General features: G+C 35.2%; 1 protein-coding gene across 16 annotated transcripts in view; it reads right to left on the bottom strand.

Moving 5' to 3' along the window:
* Positions 1 to 16,195, bottom strand: part of LOC121425834 (muscle M-line assembly protein unc-89-like) — a 177,513-nt gene that overhangs the window by 131,977 nt on the left and 29,341 nt on the right. For 15 of the 16 annotated variants that reach the window (XM_041622018.1, XM_041622024.1, XM_041621983.1 and 12 more), the window contains exons 10-18: positions 15,717 to 15,839; positions 14,320 to 14,511; positions 13,651 to 13,765; positions 12,980 to 13,221; positions 11,169 to 11,291; positions 10,195 to 10,386; positions 9,595 to 9,788; positions 8,642 to 8,921; positions 7,478 to 7,669 (exon numbers count right to left, since the gene is read on the bottom strand). In XM_041622018.1, the coding sequence (XP_041477952.1) occupies positions 7,478 to 7,669; positions 8,642 to 8,921; positions 9,595 to 9,788; positions 10,195 to 10,386; positions 11,169 to 11,291; positions 12,980 to 13,221; positions 13,651 to 13,765; positions 14,320 to 14,511; positions 15,717 to 15,839 (1,653 nt within the window). Of the gene's footprint in view, positions 1 to 3,774; positions 4,515 to 7,477; positions 7,670 to 8,641; positions 8,922 to 9,594; positions 9,789 to 10,194; positions 10,387 to 11,168; positions 11,292 to 12,979; positions 13,222 to 13,650; positions 13,766 to 14,319; positions 14,512 to 15,716; positions 15,840 to 16,195 lie in introns of those variants that run through there. The other variant, XM_041622031.1, reaches the window with a different exon arrangement.

The following is a 16,195-nucleotide window of genomic DNA, read 5'->3' on the forward strand; positions in this document are numbered from 1 at the left end:
TGAATAAAAAAAGAGCCATTACACCAGCTCATGTCTTCTATGAAGAAAATTCTGCAAATAACATTTTTGGATGTACAGTAAAAGTCTGGTTATAACGATGTTAATATAAATGATAACATCCATACATTAATGCATTGATAATGATGCTAAATGCCCCTAATATACAGATAGATTTGGTAATTCACAAATTAATTTTGTTAACAAATGACTTTAACCTCTACATGTATACAAAATAATAACTTTTCCATATTCAAGCACATTGTCTCATGAATCAACTATGCATCTATCATCACCATTTGGGTTCTAAACCACATTCAGTGTAACAGTGCTTACACCCCCTCCATTCCTATGATGACAAAAGAAAGGGGAAAACAGACTCTGGTATTTTGTTTTCACTGCCAGATCCGTATCTCAATTTCAAGTTGATTAGACATAAAAGTTTTGAGCTAATCTTCAGGGCAGGATAGCGACATTTGTTCCATCCCATTACATTCCAAAGAGCTTCTGTTTTTAGCCCTCCAGTCTCGCATCATCTACCATACCCACATACCAGTCATGGAGTGGAGGATGGTTAGTTACTCCTCCGCCCCCCTATTACTCCACTCTACCAATTCCATTGTACATCCTATTACCCCTCCCTCCTCCATTGTTCAAATCAATTCAATTCAATTCATTTATTTATTCAACCATCAAAAGGATAAAAACAGTACAATATACAGTATCAACAAAGTATCAGAAAAACAAACAAACAAATAAATAGATGGTTCGGAGACCCCAGAGAAGCAATGCTTATGAAAGGGGTCACCACGCGATACATTAATACATTACAAATGACAAAATTAAGGAGTAAAAATCCCAGATCAAAATTAAAAGAAACACTCCTTCTATCTGAATCCATGTACAATTCAAGATAAGACCCAGTTATGGTAACTATAGAAAAAAAAATGAATTCTAACAGTATCAAATAAATTATTATCAAGTGTTTGTGTATGTGTACATAAGAAAATCAAAAAATAAAAATATTTGATGTTCTTTTTCAAATATTATAATCAAGCAGAGTTAAATCAATGAATCAAAAATAGCCATCCAGCAAGCATTGAGAGTCAAACTTTGCCTCTTCCTTTGTCAAGGTTGGTGGTTAATAAAAGCAGAAAATTGGGGATAATATCTATCATTTTCTGCTTTCATTCCAGCCAACTTGATGTGATGGTGAATTTTAACATTATCAAGTTAGTTACAGGATAATTAGACCTTATTCATTCTTATGCTATTATCGATTTATTATGCTTTTTTCTGAAAGGTAAAAAAGGGGACAACAATTAACATCTAAAGTGTGTAGCCTATATATTGTATAAGAATGTGAGTTTGGTCAATATGGATCTATCCAGTTTGTAATCATTTGTGAGTTATTGCTTTTTACGATATTAAATTGCAACATTGATTCCTTATCAAATTACCATTTTCACTATAAAGCAAATCCAAACAAATTGTTTATAAACATAATTGTATATATTACAAGGCATGTACCCATTCTCTCATATATCATAAGGTGATCTTTTTCATGTTTATCCCTCTTCAGTCATCAGTTTTGGGGTATTTTTCTTTAACAAAAGAAATCAATTAGACCAGATTGACCTTAAAATTCCTTCCAATGTCCCAACCCCACTCCATTCCAATCTCTTCCCGCATAGATTAAAACTGTCACAGGTAATTTGTTAAATTGCTTTAGTTCAATCATATCTTAATGAAGTATGAAAGAAGTACAAATGCTATCTGACATCATACAAACAAACAATCCCTATGTCAGTTCAAGTCTTTCACTGTAATAACAAATCTTGACTTTAAACAGTCCTTACAAGGTATCTGAATTGCACTTTTTGTTCAAAATTATATTTTCTTTCTTTATTATGATTTCAATTCATCTGTTCTATTTTTTTCATTGTGCATAATGTGATTACTTTTTGACCAACATTTCCATAACATCTTACCTGATGGAATATGTTTAATTGTGGTATATTGGCCGAATTCTGTGCATATTCAAATGCCTATGAGTTTCTGGCAGGGAAGACATGTAAAGACCACAAACTTTCTATCTTCAAATCTGAGAAAGAAATAATGGATAATACAAGTGCAAGTCCAAACAGTGTCACATTTATAATTTCAGAGTTTATACACAAAAAGTAGATGTAGTCTTCCTCATCAAATCCCCCAAAGTGTGTTTAAATTAAATAGGGCACAGACAATAGGCCCCATCCGACTTTTCAATCTTAAAATAACATACCTGCCATTTCTCCTGAGTATGTTCTTGATGGAGGCCAAAATACGCCAATAATATTTTGTTCATATTTAATTTTCAGAATGTAAGAAATGATATCCTATCCTTCATTTATCTGATATTGTTTTGTAAAAGCATGCATGTAGGACTCCCTTCATGTGTCACTGCTTGCTATCTCATCAAGGATGCTTTCTGTTTTTATATGCAAAGAACAGAGCATGATATCTGGATCTGCACACTAACATGCATGGACAGAGCTTAAACATGTGAACCTTGGCGAAGAAACAACATTCTCCTGGAGTCAAAACAACATTCACCCTATCCCCTAATACTACAATGATCCCCATCTTCATGTGATGTAAACACTGTATGAATGTCTACTGTCTGCAATGAATCTTTGCACAGAAATGGATCCAGTAGTACAACATAGGGCCAGGATGTTGTTTATGACTTCATATCAAATTTGTAGGGTGAGAACCCCCCATTTTCTGACATTTCATGAGACTTTTTCTAGCTGACGAGTTCCAAGATATGAAAAGAACACAACAAAAACAACCATAACCTATTACCAGTAAACATAATTTGATTTCACCAATATAAACATTATCAATATACATGTACCCTACTACAAGTTATCAGTTATAATGAGTTTTTAAGTAAAAGCCAGAATTGGGAATAATCAAATTGCCTAATTCAGTTGCGATTTCCCCTATTCAAACTCTCAACCACTGAAGTTTCAAATAGGCATACCACTAAGTTTTTATCTCCAAACTGTACTACAAGTAGGTCTGCAACAACTAGGTAATATATGACAGCAAAAATATGAACATCAAGTCAAGCAGAAACAAGAGTAAACTAAGCAAAACTTCCTTCATATTCATAATTCGAGGGGTTCATAAAGAATAAACAGAACCTCAGGTTTTCATACAAGAATGAGGAGGGAGCAGTCTCAACACTGGAGGCTACCTGTGGTTATTAGAGGTCAATGACCTAGAATGACCGCATACCTCGTCTGAAGAAAGGTAACTTATTAACCACTCTGCACTACATTCAGTAAAATCCATTCAACCAGTCAATTTCATAGATAATACATTAAGTTACCATCTTAATCTTCTACCACACCTGTATGTAAATGTTGCCAATTTGATAAGGATATTTACAAACCGTATCAACAGGTGACAAAATCAATGTTCACATGAACAGGGAAGACGCATTGGAATGTTCACAAATGAAATATTTGTCTGAATGGTGACAGATACGAGATAGAGCAAGATAAGTTGTACATTTCAATTTTTTCTAAATTCCTTTGTTTTTGCAATGAGAGATAGCTGCCAAAGTAGAAAAACACACAAATTTGCCTTCCTTGCTTGGGTCACCAGCATGGAAAGGTTATCAATAAGCATCACCTATGAAAAATGAGGAGCAGACACTGATGTCATAACATACTGTTTTGTAGCTCTCCTAATTCCTGAAACAAAGGAGGAAAATAGAATACTTACTTGTAACACAGCTAGAACAATCCTTGCTTTTCCACTCTGCACTGCAACAGTGCTGATTGTGGTAGTCGCTGTTGGTTTCTTTCCTTGTTGCACTGACATTTTCGGTTTCTTTTTCGCTTCGTTTCGTTTCAAATAATATTTCTACAAACTATTTTCTGCAAACTTTTGTCTCTTTTTTTGAGGAACCGGTAGGACTAATTGTAACTTGCGTTTGGTCCCTTCGTTGATCTCTCGACACAAAAATAACACAAATAAACAAACAACATTGAAATAAGTTGCTTCAGATTTTTTTCCTTCAAACCTTCATGGGAAGGTTTACCGCGACGCCATAGGAGTTTCTATGGTGTTTGATTGGAGTCGCGAGCGCACGACGGGGCTGGTAATGACGTGCACGCTTTTAGTGCCCCGCGCCAGCCAAACGCACCGACTGACTTGAGATCTCGACTCCCTACTGAGAGGCAGAGAGGAGAGACTCGGAGCACCAGCACGATAGTCTTTCCTTCCCTCAATCCTCCTCTCTTCTTTCTATCCTCTCCTCTGTCTATCTCTTTCCTCTGATCCCCTGTGGGAGTGCATGGGGTACTGGGAGAGCAAGAACATCTATATTAGGAGAGGCACTGCTTTCCTGATAGCCCATTGGTAGAGCACTGAAGTGTTCGGTTATCCTCCTCTTGTATTAGTCTCAATGCTCAGACCCTACATAACGGCACCCACAACACAATGCAACAGAAGTCTGCTCATTAATAATTTTTTACAGAGATATATATTTCCAAGCAGAAGGCTCTAGTATTGAGTATGGTTGTGATTGATTGTAACCTGGTTTAAAAATTTTAACTGGGGTTGTATAACAAACTTGGAAGGTGTTGATTGAGTCATTGGTCAGGGTTGAGTGTGTGAACAAGTTTTTGTTTGCCTTCCTTTCAATGTTTGTATGTAGAATGTAGGACTGGCTGGGGATTATAATGTATCACAGACCCACTAAAAAACCTGGTATCCAATCCAACTATAGATGGCTCATTTCAATTTCCATTATCTTGTGTATATAAATTTATTTACAAATAAATAGGCCTACATTTATGAGATATACACATTTTTTTGTAATAACAAAACATACAGGAATAAGACACTGGTCAGCGCAGTAATTGAACTTAATGTCTATAAACGCACGTAATCATGATAATGAAGTATTATGTGGTATCATTAATTTGCATTACAGTCAGAAAATATTGTATTTGTTCATAACCTCAACTCAGGCAATTTCAAATATTTTGTACGGAAATCAGGAAATCACAAAGAATTAAACACTTTGATTTAATGAAATAATGGTTAGAGAGGAAAAAGATAAAATAATACATGGAAAAATGAAAATTTAGCATGTTTTTAGTATCTGGAATCAAGAAAGGTTATTTCAAACTTTTGTAAATATTGTTTGGGGAGCTCCTCTGAACCCACAATACTGCCAATGGGAACAAATTCACACAATTGAGCCTTTGGAGCCTTTGGTTATTTTCATGGGCAATAGAAGGTCAAGAAGTCAACAACACATAAAAAATAATTCACACTTGGTGGGAAAGTTTATTGAAGATTTGAGAAAGGGGTTTTGTATATTTCACACAGTAGATGAAAAATGAAGAAATATGCGCAGAGTCCATTTGACTTATATTTCTACATTTCCCTACGCAGTGTGCTTTGAGAATGAAACAGGACTTCTAATGGTAGTAATGCTGGATGTGGCTCAAACTCTTTTATTTCTTTTTTCATATTAATTATGCCCTTTCAAAAAAGTATTTTTACAAAATACAAGATCTAAAGTGAACAGAAAGTTTTCAGTTTTTGCTTCACTTTTTTTATGAGTTGTAATAACTAAACCTATGTTGGTTTAAAATTGGCTGTTTTTTGGTAACAGTAATGTAATGAAAGGTAAAGACAAATCCTCTGTTTGCTCCAATGCATAATATGGTTAAAATATTTTCATTTTCAAGATTTAAATTTAGAATCATACATTTTTTGGCTTTAATAAGGGTATGTAACAATATACTGAGTCAACTACTTATGTGTTACATTTTTATTACAGCTCCAAGGGGAAAGGTGCTAAGAAGAAAACCAAAATGAGAGAGTTTATCCCTACCACTCCTCACAATCCTCTCAACAAAGTTTCCAAAAAGATTTACAGAATCTAAGTGATCTTTTCAAACAGCTATAGCATTCTTATTCCTTTCTCAAATATATGTCAAATTGTCATCATTCTGCCTTTTTTTTTATTTTCTTCTTTCATACAGATTGTTTTATCATCACAGTTAGACTCCCCTCTGAGATTATTTGATTATAGCCTGAACCCAAGTATGTAACATTTTTTACTAACACCAATGTAAAAACACTACTGAGCAGACAAAAATATTTTGGATCCCTTACAATAATTTCCTTGTATTTTCATCAATCCATTTAGCTTGTTAAATTATACTACTTGTCTGATTTGTTTTGGGGTATGGGGGTTCAAAGGGGAGTGGGTAATTGTTTTCAACAAGGATCGCATCCTTTCTTTTCTTTGCAGAAGCTTCTAAATGAATAAAACCTCTTAATAAAAAATCCTACAATTTCAATTTTAAGGTGAAAAATATTCCCCAAAACTAGCTCTCTGCCTTTTATACAAGAAAACAACCATAGCAAACAGCATTTATTAACATGGGCAGCAAAGAAAAGTGCCTGTTGCTCTAACAAACATCTCATTTGTCACAAATGCAAAATATACACCCAAAAAGGATAAAAGAAGCCTTTAAAAAATCTCAATCTGCCATCACAATAAACATTAACTACACTACTGACTTCAAATGATGGCAATACTAAAAATATCCAAACCCTGCCATGAACGATGCAATCATAAACATCATCATAGTGAACACATATGACGATGTTGCCATCAATCACATTAACAAATGGCACCATTAATGCCAATGAATTCATCAAATGCTGTTATATTGAATGGCATCAATAATGCCACCATCAATCCCAAAATTGAATTCATCCCACCACTGCCACCAACTACACCAACACTGACACAAGCACTGATGTCACTAAAGCCATCATCTGTATCAGAACTGAATATCCAATAGTGATACCATCAATGCCATCATCAACATCATAATTGAACACATCAGTCTACTGCCATCAACCACATCAACACTGACAACGATTAAAACTATCCACCATTAACATAAAACTCATAATATAACATCATAATCATGCAAAGAAAATTGCAAAAGACATACAAGTCAAATAAAAATCAATAATTCTTGATTGGAAATGATTCAAACCCCTCATTCATTATGAATGAGAAGATCTCCAAACAGTATGCCATTTCAAGACTAATTCCATCTTTAGCTGAGGAAGGTTCTCATCCAAAATCACTTCTTCATATATATGAAAATGAATGATATAAATAGTGCATCATTTCAACAATGCAGACTTTGTTTCATTTTAAAAGGCATTTGGTTATTGGTAGTAATACTCTAGAAGAGAGAAACATGTATTCTCATCACAGTACGACCGCCAATTTATCAGAATTGCCTCCCATTTACTTCTTAGTTGGTTTTCCTCTTTTTTAAAGGGGTTTTACGTATTCAGTTTTTTCTTCCTTCATTTTTCATGAATGACATGTGTGTATTATAGCATGAAAGTATTTCTCTCACAGATTTCTGAAACTTACCTCCTTTACTTTGTCCTCAAAATCCTTCATTCTCCTAAACGCCTCATCTTCTGGTCTGATGCCATAGCGATTAGGTGATGGAGAAGGCATCCTATTGAGACTTGAACGGCTCCCATTCAAGCTGCTGTGACTTCCAGTCAATCTTCCATTCATCCTACCATTGAGACTTGGTGGGGGAGCTGACATCACAGACTGAAAGGTTTAAAGAGAAAAATTATGAAAGTACAATCACCTCTTTAAATACTAAACAGAATTCTTAATCATACACTATATAGTTTTTCACAAGAAATGAAGTTCAAGCAACAGATCATGATTTTACCTAAGAGACTAATTGGATGGGCTCATGGAAACTAAAATTTTCAACTTTCAAATTTTCAAGTGCAATCTCTGTGGTGGCTGAATGACGCTTTATCTCAATTTCTTGGGTTTAATATCAGCTCATGTCTAACTTGGCAGAAAGATTGGTAAAAAATCAGCTAACGGATACTGGAAATTGCTGAACGTCTCCCTTTTGGTGTGATATTGTATTTGTTATATTCTTTATTGCAGTTACAACGTTAAAATCACTCAGATATACACAAATTATAGTTCATACATAACAGATAGAGAGATTGCAAGATTCAAACTATTATGACAAAGGCAGAATGTTATCACTCAACTCCCATAGAGAACTTCTAACAACCCAGTCTATTGTAAATATTGGACAATGAACACTCAAAAGTCAGAAGAAAAACTAAAGAGCTGAGGTATTTCTTTCATTGTGAATGTACCATGAAACAGGTGGGTGTTTCATTAAGCTGTTCGTAACTTAAGAGCGACTTATAGAATGACTGGTGATCCTTTCTTATGGTAAATGTTATATTCATTGGTGATGGTGATGGTTTAGCGCATAAGAAAGGTTGACCAGTCATTCTTAAAATCGCTCTTAACTTACGAACAGCTTTATGAAACACCCACCAGCAATGGAACAGTAATGGCCAAGTGGTAGAGTCCCTGCCAGGAAATCAGTATGTGACAGATTCACACCCCTCTGGTTCTAAGATCTTCTTTGACTTATGTTTCCAGATCAAACATGATCTGCTTTACTGGATGCAAGCCACAAATATGTTTAAATCAAGAATTTATAGGAAGAAAGTCAAGTCAATGCTAAACCATGACACCAACCTGTTGCTTTGTTGCTACAATGGGTGCAACCTCTTCAATGGGCACATCCTTCTTGGCCACCACATCCCAGTCCATCTCTGGAAGCGGTTCCCCATAAACAGCACCAGGAGCCAGGGAGGAAGTGGAGGAGGTAGGGGTGAACATGGAACCACCATCGGTGTCACCGAACAGGAGCTCCATCTCCCGTCTCTTGTTCTCCAGCTCAGCCATCTTCTGTGCCAGGTGATCCGCAGCCGGCTGGAGCTGCTCTGGGATGACTCTCATGTTAGATCTCGAAGCCCTGTAAATAATCAATGGAAGATAGAGTACAGGGATGAATTGTGTCAAAGACACAATATTGAAGTTGCAACCAACAAATTGGTCTACCTTTTCTCCTCAAAATTTTGAATTAATCCTTTCCGATCAAATTTCACATAAATTAAAGATATAGTATCACATCAATGTTGAATGCAACCACACCTCTGGAAAAAAAAATTGAAAGTAAAATGAATTAGGAAATATTTGATGCTTAAAGCATTGTCAGACCATTGCTCGGCTGTGTTGCTACGTTATATCAGAATTATGAATTGAAGTCCTCTGAGTCCAAAGACAAGGCTAGGGCTACATAATTGTGATCCCCAAGGCCAGCCTCAAAGACCACAACACTGGATATAAGTTGGGTGGTTATATCTAGCGTTCATATGCTAAATACAGTTGTGCTCAAAAGTTAGTGAACCCCACCACAAAATGCACTACTTGAATGTTGATAACAACACCACAATGTTCAGTGAGCCCAGAGAAACAAACTTTATTGAATGTAATATTGTATTACCCGACTTCACAATTGAATATCTAAAACATGGCAGAACTTGAACACTTTATACATGTATATGTTTATTTTCTGGTACAGTTCATTAACTTTTAAGCACCACTGTAAATTGTTCTAATCATTCTTTCCATAATTCTTTTAATACCTGTCTGGTGAAACCACTGGTAGAGCAAGCCTGTCTAGGAGAGCCTGTCCCATGGCTGCAGCCTCTCGGTACTGTCGAAGCAGAGCACGTCGTCTTGGTTCATAGGAAAGTAGGTGCCTGCTTCCTACACCTCCACCATACCCTGCAACTCTTGGAGCAACCTCCTGGCACAGTTTGTCCATCTGGGATATTAGCTGGGTAATGGTAAAAAATTCCAATCGAACAGTTATAGACATATATTCACCCCAATTAGCAAGACCATGTCCACCAAATTTGATAAATACTATAAATAATACCACTGGTTATCAACCATTAACAGACATTTGATACAGAAAGAGATCTGATACATTTTATAACAAAATTGGTGGTAAGTATAATCAATAAAATAACCATGTGTACAAATACATTTATAAGGACTATATTTCATGTAAGATTTATATTCTGATTGTAACTATATACCCTCAAATACAAAGCAAGATGAATTTGTAATTTAGTAAATTAGTAAATACTTCTTCAATTTTGTGTGTGATTCGGATTTACATATATGTTTTGGAATATTCTGCTGTGAAATGAAACAAATAAAAAATAAGACTGCACTACCTTCTCAGCATTTCTTTGGAACATGAGAGACACTGAGAGCCTTGATGACCTCTCCCCCAAGGCCTGTGAGAACTGGTACCAGGCAGCCTCCAGACGCTGTGACTTGTCTTGACTTGGTTCAAGGTTCATATGAAGAGATCGTCTGAGCATCAGGGAAGTCCGTAGAAGGTTTAGACCATAGTCATAAGTTTCCTGAAGGAATAGAAGGAAGATGTAAATATGATGAATATATATACCGGCAGAAATAACATTTCACCAGATCATATCTAATGTATATTTTAGTTCTTCAGCATATTACAATTATTTTTGTTCCATAACCATTATTGAAACAATAAAGAAATAGATATCTAATAAGTTCATTCATCAATCATATTAGACAAATCTCTGAAGTCCCAGGAAACACATCCATTACTTCTTGAGATATGCTCACAAGTTTGATGAAAAACACATGAGGAATAGACTTGCACATAAAGTCATACAGAGGTTTTGACTTCTTCATCCATTGTGTTGCACCACTTAAAAGCATTGAAAAATGATTGTACATAAATGGAAGAACTACACATTAGCCAAAACAGAAGACCTGGTTTGTGCACCGTTGACATGATAAAACATCCAACCTTTTAGAGAGTCAAGCAGGTGCCACTTTTAATTGATAGAGTGGGACCCGAGACAATGTATCCCTTCAAAACAAAAAATCCCTATTGTTTAACATGAAATTTACCCTGTTCTCAGGTACCCACTGGCACACAACCAAAATTTTTTGTCATCAAATAAATAATAGACATCTTTAGATATGGAACGCAACTTCCATGATATGCTTGTTTGGCAAGCACAGAACAGCAACTCCATCTTGCATAAGCCAATAACATTAATCTTTCCAGAATACCCATGTCACAGAACCTGTGTCACAAATCAAATCTACTTTTAATTCAGGCAGTGGAAATTGAAATGAGAGTACATATGTCTGTTCTTACCCTTGCGGTAGTTTCAAATTTGCTATGTTCATCCTTGAGAGAAGCAGCTTCATCTGCTGATCTTCCAACCTCAATGTGCTGCAGGAGCATGTTATCTAACAGCTCAAGAAGCCAAGCAATAGCCTGGTGGAAAGGAAAGAAAGAGAAAAATAAGAGAAGCATGAACAGAAGAAATATGCAGATTCAACAATTTGGTTTACTGTAAATTATTACTCATTCTGTTTTACTTTATGGGTAATCCTACTGGTGAGATGAATGTTCAGTTTACAGCTAAAAAATTATAGAACATACTCGCTTGGTCTTGCAACCAGTGAAGTATATATACATGTAGCTCTATTCACTTCCACAAACCTAAATGGTTTATTCTAATGGATTACTGCAAAAATACACAAAATAACAACTACATGTACAAACTCTCAAAGTTTTAGGGGACTAATTAAAAAACATAAGGTTTGTAACAAGTATAGAACTTCAGCAGCATAAAATAATCAATCTCTATCTTTGATTTACCATAACAAAACATGTATACCATGCATCAAGTGCGCAGATGAAAATCTAATTTGTTAAGGTCTCTTAAAGGACAAGTCCCCCCCCAACAAAAAGTTGATTCAATAAAGAGAGAAAAATCCAATAAACATAACACTAAAAATTTTATTGAATTCTGATGTAAAGTAAGAAATTTATGACATTTTCAAGTTTTGCTTAATTTCACAAAACAGTTATATGCACATCCTGGTCAGTATGCAAATGAGGAGACTGATGATGTCATCCACTCACTATTTCTTTTGTATTTCAATATATGAATTATTCAAATTTTCTCTTCATTATTAAGTGAAACATAGATGAATTCCTCCCTAAACATGTGGAATTAGCATTGTTTTAATACTATGATTCAGTCAGTTTGGTCCTTATTGTAAAATCTGTAAAAAATGAAATATTTTATAATTCAAACAATAAAAAACAAAAGAAATAGTGAGTGAGGGACACCATCGACTGTCTCATTTGCACATCACTTAGTTGTGCATATAACTGTTAATTGTGAAAAAAAGCAAAACTTCAAAATTTCATAACTTTCTTATGCTACATCTGACTTTGATGAAATTTTCAGCATTATGCTAGTTTGATTTTTCTCTATTTATTCAAATCAACATTTTTCTGGGGTGGACTTGACTTTTAATGTAAAGTGTTTGTAATATGTATTATCCTGACAAAGATTAAACCCACAGTCCAACTAAAAAGCACAAATTTTTACCCATCAGACCTCTCTTGGTGCCAGATTTTTGTTTTCAGAAGTGTAATTCATATCTCTAATATCTAATAATCTATAATGAAGGTTTATTTTCTAAGTAAGTGCTTACAAAAGAGGTATTCATAAACTTTCATTTCAATCCAAAGTCATGTATTGAAGTTAACTTTTAGCCTGACAATTTAGGACCAAATGAGGCTTTCGATTCAATTCAAGGGTAAGCTGACAACGAACTTAACTCCTATAGAAATTCTCCCTGGGTGTTTCTGAATAGACTTCCCTTCTATTCATAGCACCTTGGCAACTTCTGAATAGACTTCCTGTCTATTCATACTTTGAATCCCTTATTGTTATATTCATCACTATTTGATCATGTATCATTCTTTATAACACGCAAGGCTGCACAAGCTATAGGAACGGACATGAATGAATAGATAACTTATTATTGCTTTTCTCCAATAATAAAGTGAGTCATGAACATAACATATGCTTGTAAATGTACTTCGTAATGAATTGTAGAAAACTAGTGTAAAATCAGGGTAAAATAAATACTTCTTTTCCATACCTGTTCAGCATCTCTCTCGCAACTCTTGAGCTGCAACAATTGCTGAAGCTTGAGCCTCCTGACCTCAGCCAGGTCACGACACCGTGCCCTTCGACCTTCAAGCTCCGCCAAGATGCGCTCAACATGGGCGATGTGCTTCTCATAGTTTGGGGTGATGTCTTTACCAAAGGCATTCTTGATAGGTAGGCTCATCATTTCCAAAATACTCTTTCCCTCACGAATGGCTCGATCTGTGGTATACACTGTTTATTTAATGGGATAAAGGTGATTATTTGTGGAGTCTTTTAAAAAGAGGGGTTACATTGGTGTATGAATTAACATTAATAATGATTCGTGCTATCTTTTTTCTAAGATGTTCATGACCATGATAATGTCAATATTATTTATACTCTTTAATGACAAATGATTTTGTATCATTTATATTAAAAATTAATATTTTTTGAGAATAGACGAAAATAAATGTTTATTTGAACGAATAAACAAATGAAATATTAATTCAATGTGTGGTCAAGTCAGTGTGGAGAGCCAAGAAACAAGATTTTCAATTTTTTTAGGTGATCCTGTTCATTTTTGTGTATATTTTCTGCTTTCATTTTTTAACAATCAACTTACTTGGAAATAAAAATACATTAATAAACAAAAGAAATTTTAGAAGGATGGAGGATTCTTACTTGAGTTGTCAAAGTTGTCCAGGAGAAGTCTAAGAGCTTCCTCGGTGCTCTCTACAGAATCTACTTCAACTTCCCCTGTGCACAGTTCTAATAGGTCTGCTAGTTTGGAAAATGCCTGTACAGAAAGAGAAACAATGTAAAATACTAATTAATTTAAACAAACAAAAAGATTAGTGTATGGTAATTACAAATGAATATATATTAAAATAAAGATATATCCTGAAGCAATAAATTTCTTTAGATAAGTTTTTAGTCATTTCGAAACACTTTTCAGTAAGTCTTTGCAAAAGACCTGGCATTTATACACTTGATTTGAGAGAAATAGAAAAATAAACATATGCATTCAATTTGTATAATTCAATATAATTACAAAACAATTTAGTTGGCAATAAAAAAAGTGACACCCTTTGCATGGGTTTTTATTATCTGCGCAAAATTAAATGTATACATTAATGAGACCTTTCATGGGAGGGATTAAATCCTCCATTAAGTACCAGGATCCCAAAACATAAATTTTAATGACTCCTCAAAGGAAGGGTTTTCATTATTGATTCCAATGGGTATCATGTGCAATCATTCATACACACTAATGATAAAATTGATTACTAAGCATTGTGCGACAGGGCCCCTGTTTGAAACCCAAATTAAATAGGATTAAAAGCGACTTACTTCTTGTGATAATCGGTGGAACCTGACGGAACCAATGACAAGGTTCCGCCGCCTCTCCAGACGAGATGCAAAGCTACGGCATACTGTATCTAGGTAGTCCTTCTGTGCACCGATGTCACCCGCATGGGGATGACCACTCTTAATGATGGAGTCTGCTACATGGCGAAGCTCGGCATAGTTGCCATAAATATCCTGGTACATGGAATAATGATGATATTATATAGAAATATTTCTTCATACTGCATTCATAAGCACTTTTAATATGTAGTTAAAAACCTTTGTAACTGGAATCAATCAATGTTCCACACATTAAGAGCACAATGTCCACTTTCTTGGGAACATTCCATCCAAACACTATTTTACAAATACAAGGAGCAATTTAACACTTGGGTGGACGGTCACAAATGTGAAGTAGAGTTTTGCCAAAGGACATTATTGCCAAGTGATATTTGAACCCCCAACTTTTGAATTAACAGTCAAGTAACTAAACTTCTACACCATACACCCATGGTACATGTATGTCCCCATCAAAAGTGTAGATTTTTTAAAAGCAGAAGTCGTTTTTTTTATATTTCTTATTGCTTCTTCCAGGCAGAACTAGGTGGTATGAGTCATCACATGATGATGATGAAGTGACATAATTGTGGGGCATTGTGGTCTAGTGGTTGTGACTCTTTTTTATCAATCTGAGGGACGTGGGTTTGATTCCAAGCCATGGCATGTTTTACTTCAGCAATAAATCTACCCACATAGTGCTGCACTCAACCCAGGTGAGGTGAATGGTAACCCGATAAGAAGAATTTCATTAAAATCCCTGAAAGCCTAGGCAGCCAAGCTATAACCGGGGTAATAATACCAGCAGGGCCCGCTGGGAGAACAGTTCACAGAACTGAAGTGGCTACCCTGGTAAATGTGCCATTTTTACGAGTATTATTACAATTTTCTGGCTGCAACTGTGATACTATTTGTAAAATAGCTTCTTTAATAAATAATCATACTGATTGACATTCTTGTGTTTAGTCTGGAGTGACAGCATGGCAAATCATATCAAAGAAGGAACCTTTTACTTTCATTTCTAACCAGTTTCTGCTGCACAAATTCTTTCGATAGTGAACTTTTAAATCACATGAACTGGAGTAAAATCAATCATTCATTGAATAAAAACACAGGTTCATATCTGACAAAAGGTGATGGTGTACATTGAGTTCTGCTGTGAAGTATATTCACGAATCGAGGTGAAAAGTAAAACAGATACAGGTTTTGACTGTTTGATGGAGTGACTTTTTTAGGGGGTGTGGTTTAATGGCTTAATACAGGGGTGGTATTCACAAGAACCCATCCTATATATTGTGTAACTGCTCTCTGAAAATAAATCACAAAACTGATCCCTAACTTACGGTACACTTGAGTTCTAGTTTCTCATGTTCCCTCCTGAGTTTCTCAGCAGTCTTATAATCATTGCCAATATCTATGTGTGATGATAAGAGCTTCTCTCCTGGTCCAACTATCCAGTCAACTACCTGAAAATTTCAACAACAAAAAATAATAAAAGTGGAATTAAAACAACAACAAAAATCAAAAGTAAATACGAGATGGAGAAGAAGGGGAAAAAGAAAAAGAAGTTGCATGAGGCAAATGAGAAGAGGTGAAGGAGAAGAAGGGAGAAAGGAGAAAAGAACAAGGAGGAAGACAAGGACAACAAAGATAAAGAAAAAGATGGCGAAGAAGACGACAAATTTTATGATGAAAAAGGAGAATAATAAGAAGGGGAGAGACTAGACAAGGGAGCAGAAAGAAATAAGGAATGAAAGAATATGAGAACAGTTAAGGGGAGGTGATGTAGAGTAGAAATCATTTTTTTCTTTCTTTATTTATT

The sequence above is a fragment of the Lytechinus variegatus genome, chromosome 1, assembly GCF_018143015.1.
Source record: "Lytechinus variegatus isolate NC3 chromosome 1, Lvar_3.0, whole genome shotgun sequence".
NCBI classification, from domain to species: Eukaryota; Metazoa; Echinodermata; class Echinoidea; order Temnopleuroida; family Toxopneustidae; genus Lytechinus; species Lytechinus variegatus.